The sequence below is a fragment of the Rhynchophorus ferrugineus genome, unplaced genomic scaffold (assembly GCF_030347505.1).
Source record: "Rhynchophorus ferrugineus isolate W39M unplaced genomic scaffold, kcgeb_rfMv2 rfM1, whole genome shotgun sequence".
Classification (NCBI taxonomy): Eukaryota; Metazoa; Arthropoda; class Insecta; order Coleoptera; family Curculionidae; genus Rhynchophorus; species Rhynchophorus ferrugineus.
The window spans coordinates 44,863,136-44,886,318 of record NW_027472580.1 but is presented as its reverse complement, the minus strand read 5'-3'; the positions used below and the strand labels follow the sequence as shown (position 1 = coordinate 44,886,318).

Genomic DNA, 23,183 nt, shown 5'->3' with positions numbered 1-23,183 from the left:
ATTCTGTACCAGGAAAAAAAAACGTTCTGAACCGTTTCATCAAGATACACAAATTCAAATAACTTATCTTCCTTTTATTGTACGCCTTTAAAAATTTAATTATTTTGAAGGCGATGCCTGGAAGTTCCATTAGACCTCTTCAAGGGTTAAAAGATAACACATAAAAAATGTAAAGACACCATTTAAATCCTATGCCCCATAAGAGTGTATGAAGGGATGGGTTACAGCCATCAAAAAGTTGCTGAATGTTAATCACAGTAATCATACTAATATTCAGTACAACAGCAACACGCTAAAAAATATTTTCAATAAAATTTCAGCAGCTTATCAAATTTAATTTAATATCATCATTAATTACCTCTCTAACGGAATTTACGGGCAAAAGGGGGGCTTCATTATCTGGTTCATTTTCGAAATAACGTATTAAAGCCGCAATCAATTTGTGACCCTGAATATCTATTGTTTTCGGCATTTTCAAACAAAATTATTTGATATATTACGGAGCTATTTAAAATTTATCAAAATCATCAAAGCGCTAACATAACGTTTGCCGGTTTATAACCTGTAGTAATTATAACTAATATTTTGAATAATTTTGCGAACGTCTGACAACCGGACGACTTTGACAGACTCATTAGTTTACGTGTTCGAACTAATCAGACAGCATTGTGTCTCTTTTTAACTAGAATAAAATTAGAAGGAAAGTATTGTCTCATTCTAAAACGAATTTACAAATTGCGGCAGGCAAAAAATACATTAAACATATTGATTACGCATATACAAATAAATTGAATAGACTATAGTCATATGTTATCATATTTCCTTATACTCCGGAAACGCTGAATTGGTTGCATTGACGACCCCCAGATTGTTCCGACGAAGAGCGCGGTTCGCGTGGTCTACTTGGGTTGTATTGGTATTTTGGAATTGAAGGAAAGTAGGCTATACAATCTTGGAGCTGTTCATTATACATCTCTGTAATAGGAACAAATTGGAAGGAGTTTCAAGAATTGTTTGACATAAATGCATTCGATTTAAGGAGGATAGCTTTGGGGGTACATTTAGAAAAATAATTCCTCTAATATTCCATAATTCCGTCCTCTTGGAACCAACAGCTTCACACAATAGATGCAGGACATACAAATAATATGATAATTATTTCTCGTAAACCATCTGTCTCGGGAAACGAATTCAAAACATGAATTCCACGACTCCTATCTTTTATTTTAACATTTACTAAATAATATTTAATTTTATAAATCTATTTAATATGGTGGACAAATATAACATTCATATATTTTGTCCTAAAAAATAAATTAATTTTAATTTAATCCCCACACCAAATTCCTTTTAACCGACTTCAAAACCGGAGTTTCTCATTCAATTTTGGACAGATTTTCAAAATAATTTTTTTATTCTAAAAAGTGCACTCCTGATGTGGTCCCATTGAAACCAAGTCAGGATATGATGGGGGAGGGAAAACCTCAAATTTCAAAAGCACGTACAACCGAGCCCAAACAATACAAAAATAATAATATAATTTTGTGACATAATCACAAAATTAAATTACGAACAAAACAAATCTAATTTGTTGCTCGGCACCGACTTCAAAGTGATCAGTTGATAGTAGTTAAAATAATATTGTAAATAGATAAATAGGTTTAGATAGGTATTAAGCTAAATTATGTGTATATAGTAGAATATAATACATACAGTAGATAGGCTAAATAAGTTTTTTGTTTATTTTTATTTAGTTATTAGTATGTACATTTACATAGGTACATTTTATTTTAAAAGGTTTTTTTTGCGTTAATAATCTAAGTTTGATAATTTTTTAATTTTTAATGAGTTCCTTATCTATTTTTTGAACTCGGTTCAATTTTTTTGTTACAAATATTTTTATTCTATTAGGTTATATATCAGTATACATGTACTATACTGATCGGCAATATCTATTGATGAAAATGCGTAAGTACTCATGTAAATAAATATTCATAATTCGATGGTTTTGATATTTTTCTACAAAAATAACAGTTTTCGATTTATTATTATTGGTTATACAGCATATAATTAATTTTAGTTATGAAGTTATTTGATTTGAATAAATCTGCTGCCGAAGCCTATCAAATAGTCTTAGAAACTTAAGGTGATGCTGCTCCATCATATCACAATTGTCGTCTTTGATTTCAACGATTTAAAAATGACAAAGAATAACCTGAATGTCTCAAAATGTTCGAAAATAATGAATTACAGAACTTATAGGATGAAAACCTAACTCAGACTCATAAAGATCTTTCAGAGAGCACAACTGTTGATGAATCAACTGCTTCCAGACTCTTACATTCGTTGAGGAAGGTTCAAATGGAGGAATAATAAATATCACATGAATTAACTGAAAATACAATTTCGAACAGTTTCATTGTTTTCCAGAGAAAATAAAAATTTTTCTGTGGTTGGCAATGAAAAGTAGATATACTACGACAAGATCAAGTGCAAAAAGTCATGAGTTAGTCCATGACAGTCATCCACACCCACACTGAAGCGGAATATTCATGGCCATCATAGCCAGTCTAGCTGTGTATATGCAATCAACATGGTCTGATGCATTACGAGCTGCTAAAACAGAATGAAACAATTATTGCAGACGTTTACCGGCGTCAAGCTGACAAAATAAACGACGTATTATTGCAAAAAAATTAAATAAAGAGCAAGATACTCAAAGTAATTGCCTGTCAAAGCTCGGCCGAATGTTTCTAGCAATTTTTTTCAATAATTGCCTTTTTAAATCGAAAAAATTATCACAACACATGCAGCACCTAATATTATTTTAATGAATTTTTAAATCTAGCCTAACTAATAATAATTACACATAATAATTTATCAGATCTGTAAGTATTCAATCGGTATATTATTATATTAATACGAAGGATATTATTTTAATATTGTGAGCTTAATAATAAAAAAATATTCATTTGTCATGGACAATTACTTTATTGCCTGCATGGTTGGCACAGTGGTCAAGGCGATAGGACGGCACTCCTCCTGTTACAATCCTCAAAATATTGTTATTACAAAAATTCTTCTTATATAATTACATATAAATATAGTTTAACATTTCTTTAATTGGTATTTTATTTAGTACATTTAGTCAGTACATTTAAAGTTGGTTTAAGTTTGCCGGTTTATAACCTCTACTTATTATTTACGTTTTAAAGAATTTTGTACACATTTGACAACAGGGTTGACCAGCACCAGCAGAAATCGATTTTATGGATTGATTCGATTACATCTTCCGACGCATGTAGACATCATCAGACAGTATGCAATCTTTTTTTAACTAAAATAAAATGAGAACAACAAATCCGCTCGGGGTTTAAACGAATTTTACATTTTTGCTAACTGAAATTGGCAATATATCGAATCCTCTATAACGTGCATTGCTTGTTTTACTGGACGGACTATATTTCAGAAGCAAAAGGATATCTCATTAGATTACATTCCTTATTTAATTTTTAAAATCAGCTTCAACACACGACGGACAAAACTTTTTCATTTAGCCTCAGTGAATCTTAAAAGATCCGACACAAAAGTACAGAAAAATATATAAAATATATGGATATATAAAGATTATATTCATAAATAAATATTCTAAGGCATATATGGTCCGTTCAATAAAACAGTAACCTCATGTCATCTGAATTGATATCATCAAAATGTCTCAATGTCACCGCATCTCTGAGTCAAAATAAACTGTGAGCTTTAGTTTGGCTTTGACATACAACAAAGTTTTAATATAAATAAAATAAAACTGTTAATTGTTAATATATTATTAAATTAAAAAATACTGTTATAAAAATAATTTATTTTAAGATTACAGTATATCTAATGCATATATTAAGGATTTAAAGCTACAAATAATTATACAGTTACGATAGTTTGTAGGTTAGGGTTATGTTTTATATTATAATTTATATTTAAATTGAATTTTTTTCCATGCCACCTATGAGTTAAAGTTCCAGGACCGATTTTTTATGCAGTGATATCCCCTGAAAGCCTAATCCACCTAATTAACAATGTATATTCAAGTAATACTTACTTTCATTAGAGAGCATATTTACCTTTTACGCTTAGTTTTTGTTTCCTCGGCACAGTGTTTCCTTGTAAGGTATTTTAATATTACTGTATTTCTCCTTAGTTTGTTCTGTTACTAACTGTATACATATTTCTTGATAAAACTAGATTTAATCACTGCATTCTCCCTAATTCTTGCTAATTCTGATCCTAATACGTACATGCATACATGGACATTTTAACCAAATGTATATTCTGAATAATTACACACATATCTGTTCATATAAATCTTTCACATTCTACAATAAGATTTCCTATAGTTGTTATATATTAATTATATACTCACCTTTAGTTGTTTCCACTCTCATCACCCTGTCTTGGAAATTGTCAGCATTGAATCATAATACCATATTCAAAAAGTTTAATTCAAGTGAATAATTCATCAATTCATTTGTTCACGATTCCATCATTTGTCAATTTCTTCTTCAATGTGTCTGATTGAGTTCATCCAAACTGAGCATGAAGAGCAATATGTTTACAATGAATTATTCATAAATGTTATGACTAATAAAACCTTATCAATTGTTATTCCAAAGTTTACCTTTTTCCGTCAACTTTTGTTGTCTTTACACTATTTTTATTATTATCTTGCTGTGAGTGACCATAAGGTATATTGGTCCCATTCTGAAATATTCATATTTCATCTAAATAAACATATTGAAATAGTTAGTCTTCCTTGATATTATAATATGCTTTTGAAAATTGTCTTCTTTTAAAAACAATATCTCGGAAGGTCCATTAAACCCCTTCGTAGGTTATCTTTACACCATTTAAATCCTATATTACCTAACAGTCTATGAAAGGATGCTCTATATTCCTCAAAGAGCTGCATATTTCTAAGCTTTCTATGGATACTTCCAGATTAACAGTTTCTTCTGAAACAACTGTCACCCGTTTTGTATGAGGACGGTTTCTTTTCGGTGAATCCAAGATTATATTTTTCAATTTTTCATATTTATATTTAAGTTACCGTGTCCATACTAATATTCAGTGCAGCTGCAACACGCTAAAAATATTTTAATAAAAACCGCAGTAATTTGTGGGGGCCTCCATTATCTCGTTCCTGTTGAAGTAACTGATTAGAGACCAAATCTGTTGTCTGGCTTTGGCATTATCAATCAGAGTAATAATAAGCAGCAACTTGAAATTTATTAACACAAGCAAAGCGTTAAAACAATGTTTGAAGGTTAATAACCTGTAAGTTAATATTTGGAAGAATTTTTCAGACGTTTGATAACCGGACAACTCTTGTAGGCTGTTTCGGTTATATGTTCGAACTTATCGGACAGCATTGTGTCTCTTTTTAACTATAATAAAATGAGAAGGAAAATATTGTCTGATTCTAAAACGAATTTACAAATCAAGGCAGGCAATACATTAAACATATTGATAACGTGCCTTCACTGTTATTTTGAATAGACTATATACACATTACTTATATATGTATATATATATATATATATATAAATCAAATTTAACTAATTGTTTGTTTCAATATTTTATAATAAAACATTCTGTTTTTTTCCATGTATTTTCCATTGCCACTTTGCTCCGTGTTTATAATCCAATTTGATTTCCACGTTATCTAAAATTATCTGATAATCGACACATTTTTCATCAATGAAACATTTTCATTAACCGAAAAGCAATTTATTCATTTTAAATTTTAAAATGTTGAAACATGTTATAAACAATGATTCCTGACGCCGCTATTTGTTAACTTAAAATTCAAACTTGAAATTAACGAAAAAAACCTTTATTTATTAACCGTATCTGACTGAATGCAATTCTTTATTTATTTTTTAAAATCAGGTTTCGACGACTTCATTCAATGGCAATAGAAAAACCCAATGTGCGTGTTTACATATACGACCATCGACCGTTTAGTATCCATCACCTATCGATATAAAGCAACCACGACAACAGAATCATCCTCAGTATAGCACAGTTCCCCGATAGAAGACGGTTATTAGTCATGATAGTGCGAGCGCTCTTGCTGTTCCTATTCGTGTCGGTAGCGGTCGCGAAATTCAAAGTCGTACGCGAATGGAGCTACGTTAACTTCACCTGGCCGGACGCAGTATCTTACCAGGATGCCGTAAAGAACAAGAACTACATCCCCGAGAATAATATACCCGCCGGTATTAAATACTTTGACGATTTCTACTATGTAACCTTCCCCAGGATGAAATCTGGTGTCCCGGCGACGTTGGCCCGAATCCCAGCGGGAATCACCAACGATACCTCGCCACTTTTTACTCCGTTCCCATCCTGGGATATGAACGAAGCTGGCAACTGTGAGTCCCTGCAAAACGTGCAAAATATCGAAATCGATTCGAAGGGACGCATCTGGATCATCGATGGCGGCAGAACGGCAACGATGGAACAAGAACCCGTCGTAAAATGCCAACCGAAACTGATCCAATACAGTATCGATGAAAAGAAAATCGTCTTCAGTTATACCTTTCCTGATAACGTGGCCAATTTCAATGGAAGCTTTCTTTACGATATTGCGGTAGATGAGACCGATGGCGGTTACGCTTACATCACTGATAATAGTGGAAGAGATCCAGGTAGGTTCGAGAATAAAACATACAATTATAAGGAATTGATTTAGACCATACTTTCACGGTAAACGTCCTTCAATTGCCATAGCTTCCTACGATGAATGATGCGTTACTATTTAAAATGTCAAAAATCATGAATCACTCGTTGGTCAAGTTTATATACATTTAGTATTACACATAATACATTAAATAAAACTTTGAAGCTATTATATCAAATTAAATGAATTCAACAAAAAACTAGAAATAAAGAAGTTTAAAATGTCTCGATATAATTACAATTAGTATGGCACTCATTTTTATCTTTACAAAAAAAATCATAGTTCATCGTAGAGAAACCATACAAAATCATCTTACTTACCAGAAGTATCGTAATCAATTCATAATCATCAGTAATAATCATCTCAGTTACGCTAATATAATATATACGTTGTTCACTCTCCATATAGTCTTAGTTATAGTCTTCAAAAATTGCCAAAATTTAATATTCCAAAGAATGCTAAACAGATAACACTACCGGAAGCTATCTGAAAGATCAAAATCGATGATCCAAATTCAGGAAATTGCAACACTTTAATACACCTAATTAGTAACTTTATTTAACAAAATTCAACAACTATTCACCCAAAAAAGCTCAAAAGTTAGTAAGCGATTCCTAAAATCGTATAATACTCTCAGTAACTGACACAATAAATTACAATATTCAACAATACTTTGCATCAACATATATATTTTTTTAATTTTCCATCAAGAAATAATTTAAATACATTTCCTCAAATTACACTTAAATTTAAGTTACTGAATTTAACTAAAAATATATAAACAAATTTCGCATGTAAAAATATTTAAAAAACACAATTTTAAAAACAAACACTTTCTCGTGTAGAAATTATTCAAGCAGATTTCCCCAAAAAAACATTGACGTTCATATAAATGGACTATGACTGAAAATATGTAAATTATTTTATGTCATCACGTCTTATGTTAAAATATTTTAAATGTTCGTTGAATAAAATTTGCATGAATTTTTTTGGGTCTGTGATATAAACAGCAAATAATAAGCTTTAAGTTCGTACAACTAGTTTTATTACTTAATTTCCAGTTGTTGAACGACTAGAGAATTTCGTATTATTAAAACAACAAGTTTGTAAATTTATTATTAGGTATGATACTTCACTTTTAAAGAACATTTTACTTAAAATAATTATTGTTTGCAATTGTCAGAAAATTAGTTTTAATTTAACAAGAAAGTTAATTATTTTAAGTGAAACATCATCAACGACTCCTTCATAGACTAAAATTGTTGTGTTTATTCAACAATTAAATTAATTGATTTCTAATGAATACAACAGCTCGAATAAATTTAATTTAAATGCAGCGTTATCAATGTACCTTTAAACAACTTCACAAGGACAATACTAAAAGCTAAATGTAAACTTAAACGACACTTATGCTGTTATGAGTTCTTGACTTGCTTGACATACATCTTCATCCAATCATTTCTTTAAAAAGGTTTCTAAACCTTTAGCAAAATTTTGTTATGATTCATGGTTGAAATTTATATTAAGAATTGATTGATGTAAATAATAGTTACAGTACAAATGTTTTTTTATTTAACAATGGAGACGTATCGTTTTATTCAATTCAGGAAATAAACGCTATAAACAGTACTGTAACACATTCATAAACAGTTTAAAAGTGTCACAAGTTATGCTATAAAACGTTTTATTTTTGCCCAAGTGAATCTTAAAGAGTCCGATATAAAAACACTGAGAAAATATAAAATATATGGATATATCGAGGTCATTAACTACGCAAAGTTTTTATTCTCTATTTCTGACAATACTCGACATATTCGACATTTTCGGAGCTGATAAAAAACATTACATACATTTCAGCAAAATTACGAGCATATAATTATTCATATTATAAACAATGCTTTCTGATGTCACTGTCTATTCAAATTAACTATAACCTACTTTGAATGCAATTTCAATCAGGCCATAACCATCACCATATGTGTGCCTATATGTTTTTCTTAAGATCGTGAGGAAATGACGATGGTCGGAACACCAGAAGGTTAACAAGTAGCCATTCTAAATTTGATCTACAGGAACATATAAAACTTATAAATTATACTAAAATTATGTTTTATCACACAATGTACAATGGTCAATAAAACTAAGTTTATTTGAACCAAAATATTGTATAAAATTAAAATAAAAGGAACCGAAATACAAACAGCCGGCTTGGTTGAAGCAGTGCTCAAGGCAAGCGGACGGTTCTCCTACTACTGCGACAGTCTCGAGTTCGAATTCTGCTGGGGCAAGGTTGTAAATTTGTTTTTGTAATCGTAATTCTAATTGTTCCATAAGCCAAGAGTGTAAAATCCTAAATAAAATCCATCAGTAACCAAGCTAGGTAAGACCGGATGTCTTTTGGGCCCACCTTAAGCAACAGACCCAGTCAAGATAAACCCTAATTTGTAAAAAGGAGACTCCAAAATATAACAAAAAATTTGTAATATAGACTATATTAAATACAGATAGAGGTAACAATACAAAGTTTATCTAATACAAAAATCTGATAAACGTTATTTTTATAATAAGTTATTAACATTTTATTATTCATAATGCAATATTACATACGTGTGGTTATCCGACTACAAGTGCCTTGTTTTACAAAAAAACCAAAAGCCATTATTGATAAGATCACTAAAATTAATCCATGGGAGTTATACGATATATCTGAAAGGGATCAACATAGTTAACAGCGGCCTTGCGCAATGAAACCTTATATAACATCTCTTTACGATGAATGCGTATTTATGCCATCCTGAGATGCGAGGAAATTCATTAAGTTATAAGAAAAAGCTTAATAAAGTTTGCTTAATTTTAAAATATTTCAAAATTGTTTACTTTAAAACGACTCTTAATGTTGAAAATACGCAATAACATCATTTAACAATAGATATACAAAGTACACAGTGACGTATTTATATTTTTCCTTGCTTTTTAATGTTAATTAAACAGTAGCTAACAAGGCAGTGTTAAATAAATTTGTATTTTATATATCACAAATATTATAAGAAATATGGTTGGCCGCTATTACGTGTGCTTATTAACTAGATGTTTTACTTGTGATGATTTACTTTAGATGTGATGTGTTTATGATGTTTAAAAATCCTAAACTTGATGATCCTAAATTATTAATATATAACATTATCACATATATATGATGTTTCACTTGATGTTTGTAGATGATCTTTAACTTGAAGAAAAATTAGTTTTCTGATTACAAAAATAATTATTTTAAGTTTAAAAACTTTTAAACCTTTAAAAATTAAATAGCGTACCTAATAAAAATGTACAAACATGTTAGCGTTTGAAAAACACGGAATTCTTAGTAGTCCAACAAGAAATGACGTGGAAATTAAGCAATAAAACTTGATGTACGAACTTAATGTTTATTATTTGTTGCTCACAGTATAGAAAAAAAATAATTCATGTAAATATTATTCAATGAACATTTCAAATATTTTAACGTAACATGTGATTCCAAAATAATTTACATAATTTCAGTCATATTACTTTTATTTGAACATCAATGTTCTTTGGAGAAAACTCTTATTTATTAAAGTTATTTTAATTCATGAAGAATATACAGAACACACTTAACAGTAAAATTATGGAATTATGAAATTATGGATATTTATATAGACGCATTTAAAGATATTTTAAGAAATATATTTGGGCACTGTTTTCTTACTAACTAAATATTTCAGTTATAAAATAACACATAACTAAAAATTTTAATTTTATCAAATTTTAATATATACTGAAATTGAATTAAGTAAATTCGATTTCTATATTTTTAAGAAAACTTTTATACTTATTTTAATTCAAATTTCCTTTTTAGTATCATAATATATAAGATACTTTTTTAAATATTTTAAAATCTCCTTTTTACCAACGAGGGTTTATCTGGACTGGACCTACAGTTTAACGTGAGCTCCAAACCAAGGTGCTCGGCATTAAACCTGGTTACTGGCGTGACTGGGATCTTTTTCCTTGTCGGATTTTACACTCTTGCCTAAGACAATCATAAATATTAAACAATCATAAACATACATTTACCACCATGCCCCAGCAGGATTTGAACCCGCGACTATCGCAACAGTAGGTGGACCGTCCGGTCGCCTTTACCACTGCGCCAACCAAGCCGGCTATGCAAGTTACTGATTTCTAGTTAAAATTGGAATTTTTTATTCATATGAAAATTTCCTCGCTCAAGCTACTATTGCGTTTTGGTTAGACATTAAGTTAATTGGATTTTAATACGATTATTCGTCTTCAGTTCATTCAACTAAAATTGCATATACCCAACGAAGGACGGAGTTTGTGTGTAATCGTATACTGATAAAATATTTTATTAGTTTTAAACGAGTAGTTATTATGCACGTTCGGTAAAATATTTGTAAAATTTGTTATTTGTTTTAAATAATATTAAAATTTATATGACAATTTATGAATGCTATATATGAAACAATGTGGTTTCTAAGAAACATTGATTTGGTATAGCGACAAAAACATAAATATTATCGATTTTATGTTATGTTTCGCTGTACTAATATACCCACCAAAAGTTCAATCGAAATGGTCAATACAATTTAATTTAAAAAATTACTAGATACTTAATAAAAGAATAAGAAAAAATACATTTATTTAAATGAAATATTCTCCAATATTATTGACAATTATTATTTATTTAATTATTATTGTTGGGAAGATGATTCTAACATGCTTCTTTTGAAAATTCTTTTAAACTTAATTCTATTGAAGGAGTTCATATCAAGTGATATGCTGATCCATTGTCTGGACTATACGGTGTCAAACGTCAAAACTTTCCAAATAAACTCTCCGATATCTTTGGGACTTCAAAGAATTGTGTGGTGCGGTCGTGAAACACAACACCTTTCCTATTATTTAGTTTAGTACATTTTATTTCATTTACCTCGCGCAATATCTGTAATTTTAAACAGTAGATTTGGAAACCTATAATCTACCCAATTCGAAGTAGATCGTGGTGGCTTCCATTGTAGCGACTCACAGCGTCGATCTTGTCTTTGCAAACACTTACTACGTGACGTACGTAATCCAGTTCTCATCACCGGCTATGGCGCACTTTAGAAATGGCCCAGTTTTATTGCTTTTCATCAGCGCATTGCAGATTCTAATTCATGTTTTTCGTTGAGTTTCTTTTGCTGAACAGCTTTGTGTAAATCATTCAATACAGTTTGTGTTGTCAATGCGACTCATAGATACTCGACTCATATCAACATCGATTTATCTTGCTGGACTTTTCCAAGAATTTAATATTTCAAATTTTTCAGGGATTAGGTGACCAGAGCGTGACTAATGTTTCACATAAAAATACCAAAACGGAAGCAAACGAATAATTTTTATGCAGTAGAGTTCCATTTTTTTTTTCGTTGCATTTTTCTATGACATTTATGTGTTATAGAAAATTTTAGGCATCGTATTTTTTTATACATATGTTAGAAGTCTTTTCTGTATTATATGGTAACTGATTATAAAAAATGGGTAACCAAAATAAGAAAATCATAACATTAATAGGAGAGAACAACTTCATGACGGATGCGCTAGAAGTACAATGGCATTCTATGTTACTAGCTGCTAAGATCGAATGAACCTATCAATGCTAAGATCTACTAATGTTAAGTGAACATTTTGAACAAGTGATTCTTACGAAGAATCCAGTAATAGCAAAAAAGGTCAACGAGTAAGAGGCACGTTTTTCAAGATTACCATCCTGTCTGTTCATGTCAGCCTCACAGTATGAAACATATACTATCAAATTTAGAATAAGATCTAGTGTGCTTCGGCTGACACGCTCCAATTCGACAGTGTCGATAAGAAAAAAATGTAAAATATGACAAAAATTAAACTTAGGTGATTTCTGAGTTCTACGTCTCTTCTGGGCACTTCTCTATTCTACTCTAGGTAGTAGAGATATTTTCAGATTGTGAAAAAGAGAAATCTAATTTAAAAACTAATAATAACAATTGCATTAATAAAAGTCAATTATTCTGAACATATATACATCATTTCCAGACAGATATGTGTCATTTAGGTGGTAACCAAAAGAAACATAACATAACTTTATTGTATAACAGTAATTTTAAAATAAACACATCCTTTTCAACATCTGTAAAATACTTTTATTATTACATAATATATGAATGATATATTCGTGATCATGTTTACCAAAAAAGCATGATAGCAACTGACGTCTCCAATTACAAATAATTAATAAACTAATGTTATATTTACAGCTGAAAAAAACACAAATATATTTAAACGATCTTAACTAAAAATCGACGAAAGGTCATTTTGTATTACTCACTATATCTTGCCATTCCTCAGGTGTATTCTCTTAGAGATAATAGAAAAAAAATTCTTTTCATCTAAATCACAGAATGATTAATCTTACTTCTACGACTTAAACTAAAAATGTTTATTACACAAAAGTTCCTTTTTATTGTTACAATTGCTAAATATAGTTCATAATTAGAAAAATTATTTTATTTAAATAAATATATTGTTCGTTATGATTTATAGTGTCATCTTTATGACAATATAAAATTGGCCGGCGTGGTTGGCACAGTGGTAAAGGCGACAGGACGGTCCACCTACTGTTGCCATAGTCGCGGGTTCGAATCCTGCTGGGACATGGTCGTAAATTTATATTTATGATTGTTTAATATTTGTGATTGTCCTAGGCAAGAGTGTAAAATCTGTCAAGGAAAGAACTGCATATCTTCTGGAATAATTCTAAGTTGGCCACTCACCAGTCGGCAAGCTTAATGCTGAGGACCGTGGTTCGGAGCCCACTGCAGGTCCAGTCCAGATAAACCCCCAGTTGGTATTTTCAATCAATTTATTTCTTACTCGCGTCTTAAAAGCGCTCAAAAATATTTTCAAATACTCAAATAAAATGTCCTACCCTAATCGCAGCATTCTACAGATGCTGCTCCATTCGACTATCATCTGACCAGATCAGTTGCAATGGCCTATAGAGACTGGAACTTATTTCAATAAAAATTATAAAAATTGATGAAAAATACTTGCCACAAAATTCGTTTCTTGTCCGATGATGATAAAATAGTAGTACTTAATAAAAGTTATAAATAAGTTAATAATATTTGTAGTGATATTCATTTTTCAATTTCGTTTTCCATTAGCTAGGTTTTTATATATTTTTTAAAAGTACATAACTTTTACATTATAAATTTTTTGTTTTGGATAATGGTTCGCTCATTTAACTACATGGACTTATCTGATTAAAAATAATCTTTTCTTTGTTTACTCGTAAACGTTTCTCAATACACTTTTTTAATTCATCATGTGAAATCATTTTTATTCCAAATCACTTTTATTTAAAAACAGCTTTTCGATTATCGCGAATTAGTTTTCTGGCACTTATCTTATTTTTTAAGTATTACACCTCTGTTTTCCATTCATAATTCATGAATAACTACCAGCTAATTCATCCCTTTTCCATTCAGCATGAAAGTATATGGTAAACTTTTAACAAAATACAAACACAAACTAAAACATATTGTTATATAACCTTCACATAAATACACATCCGTTTATTTTCCATTCATAGTTTAAAGTACAAGCTAGACGAAAAAATAACTGGGAGATGATGTAACGCTCTTTACTAAGAGATATGACAAAAATTGTGATGTATTTCCAATGGCTTCTTTGAGTTTATGGTGTCATTTTTTTCAAATGGGACGAATGTCAGAAGCTCTTGACCTTCTACAGAGTTCTCAGGTAGACGTAATAACCTTCGAAGATTTTGATTAATCTCCATTAGCATATGTGCAACAAGTATCAACTAAAACTATTTTTATCAAATCTTAAGGGTACTGAAATGATTTTACTTTAAGGGATTTAAAAAATAGATTCGCACGAAAGGATATTCAATCTAAAGAGCATTCTGTTTCAAATTAATAACACACACATCTCGATTACTATCGTTTTTCTTTACACTCTCATCGACACCTCTATGAATATTAAATGACAACGGACAATCGGTATGCAAAATACAACTCCTACGATGGAAGTTTGCCATCCTACGGAATATTTAAAACATTCTGGTCAATGGTCGTTCGCGTACCTTTTAACATCGAATGACAGATATGGAATAGATGATTTTAATGGTTGTCTAATCACTAACGGGTTCTCTCTGTACGTTACCATTGCTCGCTATATTTGGCTCTACCGGAAAAACTACTGAAATGGTACGGTAACGGTTAAAATATTTGTTGTAAATCTAGGCAACAGGAACAGGTGTACTGTTAATGTAATGTGAGTTGCAAATTAATAAAATTATATATTAGACTTTATTATATAATATAATAAAATCTAAAGTTTATGTTTCTTATTTTTTGTTTTACTTACTTTTTAATAAAAATTTAACTGTCAGTATAAGTGAATGACGTCTGTTAAAAAATTATTCAAGTTATAACTATTTAAATATATATTAGAAGTACTCAAAATATATTATTAAGGAGTTGCACGACAAGTTTTAAAATAAGTTTTGTAAGTGTGGCTTCTAACAAAGTTATTAATAATTATATGCATTTTTATTTGCCATTATTTAAAAAGTAGTAGTTTTAGCCACCTGAAAGTTTTAAAAAATAATTATTTTAGTATATATTAGCTTAGCTAATAAAACACACGATTTTAATTTTGTATATTATATATTTGCACATGTACATAAATTTCTTCGCTTTTAATTTGATATGTATTAATGAAATTGCGAAGTATAAATTTGAAAAATTGCAAAACAGCCTAAACTATCTGTTAATTTGATGGTTTTAACATTTGTCTACATAGAATTACAATTTTCTATTCATTATTATTGAATTACTCAATGTATACATATGCTAATCATGAAACCCTCAAAATTGCATTTTCGGCATTCATTTCTTTTATTTGCTAAAATTGAAGGAAACTGTTATATAAAATCATTCTTTGGTCATGGTATTACTATGTTACCAGAGAAATGACAAAATAACGCAAAATATTGTCAATAATAAAGAGTGTACCAATTATTTGTCAATAAATGTATTTTTAAAGTGAAAGGTTAATCATAATACATGTAATCATCTAATATATTAATATTGTGAATTGATTTTCAAGGATTTTTAAAAATCGGTATTTCATTATTTTTCAAGATGTTCCATATTCCTAGTTGATTTTCCGAAGATTGGGATCATTACTTAACTTAATCATCTGCCATAGATTTTTTTATAACATCTTTATTAGATACACTTAGTACAATCTTAATTATAAATTAATTTATTACTACATTTCATTTATACTTCGATTAATTCACAAGCAAGACGAAAATACATCAATATGTATTCCTCATTTATAAAATTATAATAACTTATAGCTTTAGTATACACTAATGGTATACACTTTATATAAGTTCATATGGTTCGGTCCGCTTCAATCTCCCGACATCCTGCGCGCTGTCCTAAACGTAAAGTCGTAAACCTGATATAACAATATGTGATGATTATAATGGCTGGAGTCAGTTCCGAACTTGATACTCTAGCAATCCAGGACTGTGGGCTCCATTATCCATAAGTAAACTAGTATCACCTATCGTGTAGTAGCATTTTTGGTGGTATTTCTGATGCCCCCCAAGACGTAATGCCCTAAGCAATGAGCTAAATTACTTATGGGCAAATTCGTCAGTGGTTGGCGTAAAGCATCTCATTTTCGTTTTAAATATGTAATGACTGTGGCATCATAGCAGAAAACTAGTAAGATTAAAAGTGCTTTTCCAAATTTATAGTATGTCTTTTAGAATAATCCCCACATATGTAAACGTTTTTTGAAATTTTCAAAGTAGATGCTGTATTCAATTTCAAGAAAAATATATATCTCTTTTAAGAAAATATGTCGAAAATGGTGTTCTCAAAATATAAATTAATTCACGCTCCTAAAATTACAAACTTCGCTTCCGTTAGACAATCCTAAATAATTCGAATTAAAAGTTTCTAAATTTAATAGTTCTATATAAGATATACGCAGTTCGTCGTCTTAAACCTTGGAAAACGTCGTGCATGTTTTCCCCAGAGGATAATTTAAATATAATTGAAAATAATCAATTTGCATGATGTTATAATGAATTTTTATGACTTGGTATTCGAAACAACGCAACAGTCGCTATTTGACTACTAATACAGTCATTTATTTGCTTTAAAAATACTCGTATGCTCTCTAACACTTTCTGAAATATTTATCTAGTCTCTAGTAGTATTATGCAACCAGATGTTTTCCATTTGCACGATTTCCAAAGCAAGTGTGAGAAACTGCAAAGTTAAATATTAATTTACGTAAAATCAATAATCTTAACCATGAACTAAAAATTAATCAGCATTAATTTATACATTTTGTACAAATAATATAATGGTAGCACCAATCCCTGTTAAAGACAGTTTTTTATTATGTTTGGAGACTATTCATTTTTAACCATATATAAAAATATAGTGATACAAATTAGGACATATCTTCTACGTTTAGTTTACAAGCTTTTTAAATAAATATTTTTCAACAAAACCAATAGTTATGCTATATTTTTTATTTTAGCACCAATATGTAAATTTAATTATCTACTTTCGTACCTCTGTCGCTAATTCTATTAAGTGGTACGAAAATTATAGTCTAAAATTTAACCAATTTTATTTTTGAAAGCATACATGATTTCAGTACATCTACTTCTACTTCAAGAATAGTAAGTATTCTTTACCATTTGGTCAGTCACTTTTAAACACTATAAATTTCCACTTTGATGCGCATTTTTTAAATATATCGAAATAACTAATAAATACTGAAAGTATAATTTTAAACTAGTTGTTATTAACATTTATCTGCAATTAAAGCAATCTACTAAGTGTTTTGAAACCAAACGGATTATTTATGCTTTTCAATTGTATTTACAGTAACTTCAATAGACACAAGCATTTATTTCAACGATGGATTTCTAAAATGATCTCTTTAAGATTAAAGCCTTCTCAAAATCGGTTTCAATTTCCAAAAATCGACTGACCTTAATCAGTCGAATAGATCAGATCAAAACTAATGTGTGACAAGAGCAAACCAGAAGTTCTCTGTCTTACTATTTTCTTATCAATATGAATATAATTAAAAGGTCACATGAAGAAAGTAGAACTTTTATAGATGCAGGCTTTTCATGAGGTGTAGCTAAAGGGAATTAATTTTAAATTAAATATGAGGATACCCAGACAGTTTGCAAGATAGTTGAAATTTTATATTGCAAATGGTGGATGGAATTTAGGAAACGGTAAATGGAGCCTTTAGGGTGAATCCAACTCGGAATTGAAATAAGCAGCAACTAAATTGCTAAGGTCAGTAAACAAAATTAAGAATTGGACAAGCAATAAAGAATCAGTTTCAATGTGATTAAATCTGGCCCTGTTCTGTCATTAATTTTGCCTATAAGAGAATTCAATACATTCCTATGAAAATAAATAATATCACAGTGTTATATGCCAACACAGAAAAATACAGTTGAAGCAAAAACTTGGCTTTATGCCGAGTTTTCGAACACTGTCCCAGGAAAATTAACCAAGAATTGGTATGCAGTTTAGTATGAAGTTTAGACGTGGTGAAATAAGCACCGAAGACGGTGAACGCAGTGGACGCCGAAAAGTGGTTGTTACCGACGAAAACATTTAAAAAATCCACAAAATGATTTTGAATAGCAGTAAATTGAAATTGAATGAAATAGAAAACACTCTAAAGATTTCAACTGAACGTGTACATCATATCATTCACGAATATCTAGGTATGAGAAAGCTCTGTGTGAAGTGGGTGCCGCGCGAGCTCACTTTTGACCAAAAACAACGACGAGTTGATGATTCGGAGCAATGTTTGACGATGATCAAGCGTAATAAACCCGAGTTTTTGCATCGATATGTAACAATGGATGAAACATAGATCCATCATTTCACTCCGAACTCCAATCTACAGTTATCCGAGTGGACTGCACACGATGAAACCGCTCCAAAGTGTGGAAAAACGCAACAGTCGGCTGACAAGGTTATGGCGTCTGTATTTTTGGATGCGCATGGAATAATTTTCATTGACTACCTTGAATGGTATCGTTATCGGGCCGTTTGAAAGACGAAATTGCCGAAAAACGGCCGCATTTGAAGAAAAAGAAATTGCTGATTCACCAAGACAATGCACCGTGTCACAAGTCAGTGAAAACGATGGCAGAAATTCACGAATTGCTTTCTAATCCACCGTAGTCTCCAGATCTGACCACCAGCGACTATTTCCTGTTCTCAGATCTCAAAAAATGCTCGCTGGAAAGATATTTTCGTCGAATAAAGAGGTGATCGCCGAAACTGAGGCCTATTTTGAAGCTTTTTGACTTTTCATTTGACCTGTTATTATTGCAAAAAAGTTGATCACTGCTCCCAATTTTATTTAATAAAATACATTAAATAATGGATATTAAAAAAAACAATTTTTGTTCATGGCAATATAGTTAACATTAGAATTGACATTTAATATTAACAGTTACGGTTATATATCTATACGATGGATGGACTATTGATAAATCCTGCTTATTAAAATTTTATCGCTAATGGGAAATGAACACCTTCAGTCTTGACTTTTAAAAACCATATACCAAAGCCAGATAATGCATTAATCATTTTTAACGTTAATAAAAATAACCGGTTGGTTCTTAATTATAATATTCACCGACACAATAAATAGAACAAAATGTAGATCTTTCGAACCACACGAGGATTTTAATGTTAATGCATTGCTTGAAGGTTAATCAAAAATGTTAGTTTTTTTCAGCAAATATAAAGTCTTGTTCTTTTCGGTTTAAAAAGAAATTATTGACCCGCATGTTAATGAACATTCTAAAAAGGTAAGATCTAAAAATATCGGTTAGCCTCAGGTTATTGTGCAAGGCATTAGTCATTATTTTGCTTTGACCCAACGCCTTCTAGATATTATAAATCGTATTAATTCAAAGGCAAAACAATATGTAAATTTTTTATCTACCTACTTTAAAAAGGTAAAAAGGCAGTTTTAGCATTATAGATTTACGTATTATATATATATATATATATATATATATATATATATATACATATATATATATATATATATATATATATATAATTTTATAAATACATTGTTACTGATAACCAGCCTACAATTTGTTGTTAAAATAACTTGGAAATCAAGTATATGTCAAGAAGAACCCATCGATCCTTACTGCACTGCTGTTTTTTTCTGTAATTTTATAATGTAATGTTATAATTTATGTTATATTGTAAATACACCCAATTACACCACAAGATCAAATAGGAAACTCTTAATTATTTTGTAGTAAATTAGAACTGCATAATATTACTCATTGAACAAGTAACGTCCAAATTGTAATTTTTTATAATATTACAGAGCTCATTTATACAATGAATGGACTTCTAATTAACTCCAGTTCTTGTGTTTTCTTTCTAATATGCTATCACACATTTTTATATTCATTTCATTTATTTATTTTAACAATATTGCTTTTAATTATATAAAATAAGGGATTAATTTATCCAAGGGTAAACAAACGAAGAATAGCGTACAATTCGTCTAAATTAACAATATAAGTAAACCAGAAGGAAATAGTAATTATACAAAAAACCTTAATCAAAACATGTTTTGTATTTAATTAATTTAAATTATTAACCCGAATTATACTAAAACGGTCGCATGACACAATTGAACTAAAACAAACCAATGTCATCGACCACTTAACCTAAACTCGTACTACACTCTTGATCTTGTACCGTTCGTTACCTTAATTAACAGACGCATGTCTCTAAACGGCAATGCGAGACCCAGATATGCATTTGTAATGGAAATTGGAGCATACAATAATCCATTCAGAACTCATATGTGTTTCATTAAAGTTTAATATAAAATGTATAGAATATTATATTTGTCTTTTCCAAATTTTGCTAAAAACACGCTAACCTACGATGTAGGTGATTTATTGATAATATTAGCTATTGAAATTCCATTCAACCAACGTTGATGCCTTTGATGACTACACTTCCTTTAAAATGTTTATATAAATTACTACTAATAGTTAAATCCAACAATTTAAGCTTGTACTTGTAGCGAAATGATTTTAGTTTTATAATCATGTATGAAGAAAGAGACAACAGTAGTTATTATTAATTCAAAATTATTTAAACATCGTGCATACATAATATTATTTATTAGTAAATTAATCTCTATGCGTATTATTTTTCTTAAAATACTTACAATATGTTTTATATTACTTTGTTAATTCATAACTAACTTTCAAATTTTCCTTTTCAGGTATCATTGTATTTTCAGTGAAGGAACACCGTTCATGGAAAATTCGTCACTCGCAATCGATGCACGCTGACCCCAACGCCATCTATTTCCGAGTGAATGGAGTTGGTATTAATGCACCTTTAAACATTGCTAGCATAGCCTTAGGACCGAAGCTTCGTACCAGTAACGATAAAATTGTCGTTAATGAAGACCGTGAAGTATTCTACGCACCTATTTCTTCCTTACACATCTATTCTATTAACACCAGCGTCTTGAGGAACGATAACTTTGGTGCCGATAATGGAGAGTATCAGGGTCTAGTTACTGATCACGGTTTAAAAGCTTCCCAAAGCGTTGGCATGATTATGGATAACAAAGGGATCCTTTACTACAGTTTACTGGGAAGCAGCAGTATTGCCAGATGGGACATACACACACCTTTCCAGACTGGACAAAAAATAATTGCCAAGGATGAGCGTTATTTAGAATGGCCCAACTCATTTGCTTTAGACGAATACGGAAATCTTACACTGTTGGTTAATAAATTAAATAAATTCATCTACGGCAAACTTAACTTAAAAGAACCGAATTTCCGACTAATCGCTTCTAATGTTGGTGGGAAAAATTACTTATATGACGACTCGTACACATACAACAGCAGCAGTGCCTTAGAAGAGAATAGAACTGCCCCTACTTCAACCACCACCATAACAACAACTACCACTACAGAAACAGTGGAATTAAAACCCCTTCATCCTGGCTTAGATCAAGATCCTTACTTGTCACCTGAATTAGAACCAGAGGGCAGATCAGAACCTGATTCTGAAACCAAAGCACCATTAGATCCAGAACCCTCCCCTGAGCCTGAGCCTGAACCTGAACCAGAGCCCGAACCCGAACCAGAACCACAACCAGAGCCTAAGGCCCAACCTGAGCCTGAACCTAAGGTCGAACCTGAACCAGAACCATCTCAAAGTACCCCAGCAAGTACAACGATGGTCGATAAAAGACCCACAACACCACCTTCCTCCAATGCAAATAAAATTACTTCCAGTATAATTTTAGCTATCACTTTCTCAGCCTTAATGACACTACTTTGATAGATTTTTAATTTGTGATATTTCTGTAGAGAATATTGTAAATATACGTTATGTAATTAAGACTAACACATATTGTATAATTTAAGTTAAGAGCTCTTATTGTCTGTTATAAACTGTTGTTTAGTAAAGTTGATGACACTTCGTATTATTGAACCATTTAAAATGTAAATTGAATAATATAGAAATTAGTCATTTTACCAAAAGATGTATCTAGTCAAGAGTATCAGAAATACAAACTGACATCGCAAATATGCATTAATTTTCTAAACTGTTGTAATATTGTAATGTCTCTATTAATAAAATAAACATAAATATATGAATTGTTCATTTTAAAAATATATAATATTTGACACAGATTTAGCCGCTTCAGCTTTAAAAAAGTAATAATTATGACAGATATTTGAAAATATAAAACATGGTCAGTCAAGGACGTAATACCCTTCATATACTCGTCGAGTAATTAATTTTAAGGAATGAAAACGTGGAAGAACATAAAATTTCTGTTTGAACATGTTATTTTGCGGTATAAACAATTTTATTTCACGGATTCGTGCATAATATAATGACTGGTTCTGAAAAACCTGTTTCTTTTAATGACCATCTTCTTATTGTGAATGACGCACAGCTATAAACAATCATTTTGGGTTAAGTTTGTACAAATAACAAATGAGCTGAAAAATACCCGATCTGACTAATAAAAAAAAACATTTTTAGGAGATCATGTTAATTTATCTATCAGTTTCGTTTCATCAAAAAGGATGCAGCTAGCACATTATTTCTGTTGTTGTACACAATCCATTTATTTCTTCTATAACATGTGTGAAATACAAATACAGTTTGACACCACTGTTGACAGACCCATATGATTTCTGAATAATCCTTCGAACCAAATCATGTCATTGCAACTATTAGTTTACAAGTGGCAGTGGTCTTAT

General features: G+C 30.4%; 1 protein-coding gene across 1 annotated transcript; it reads left to right on the top strand.

The window, feature by feature from the left end:
- Window positions 1-6,020: 6,020 nt before the first annotated feature.
- On the top strand, window positions 6,021-22,568 carry Y-1 (yellow-1). The gene is made up of 2 exons (XM_076419659.1): window positions 6,021-6,704; window positions 21,170-22,568. Exons 1-2 carry the CDS (start codon window positions 6,107-6,109, stop codon window positions 22,246-22,248), a joined length of 1,677 nt encoding a protein of 558 aa, XP_076275774.1. The 5' UTR covers window positions 6,021-6,106; the 3' UTR covers window positions 22,249-22,568.
- Window positions 22,569-23,183: the final 615 nt, after the last annotated feature.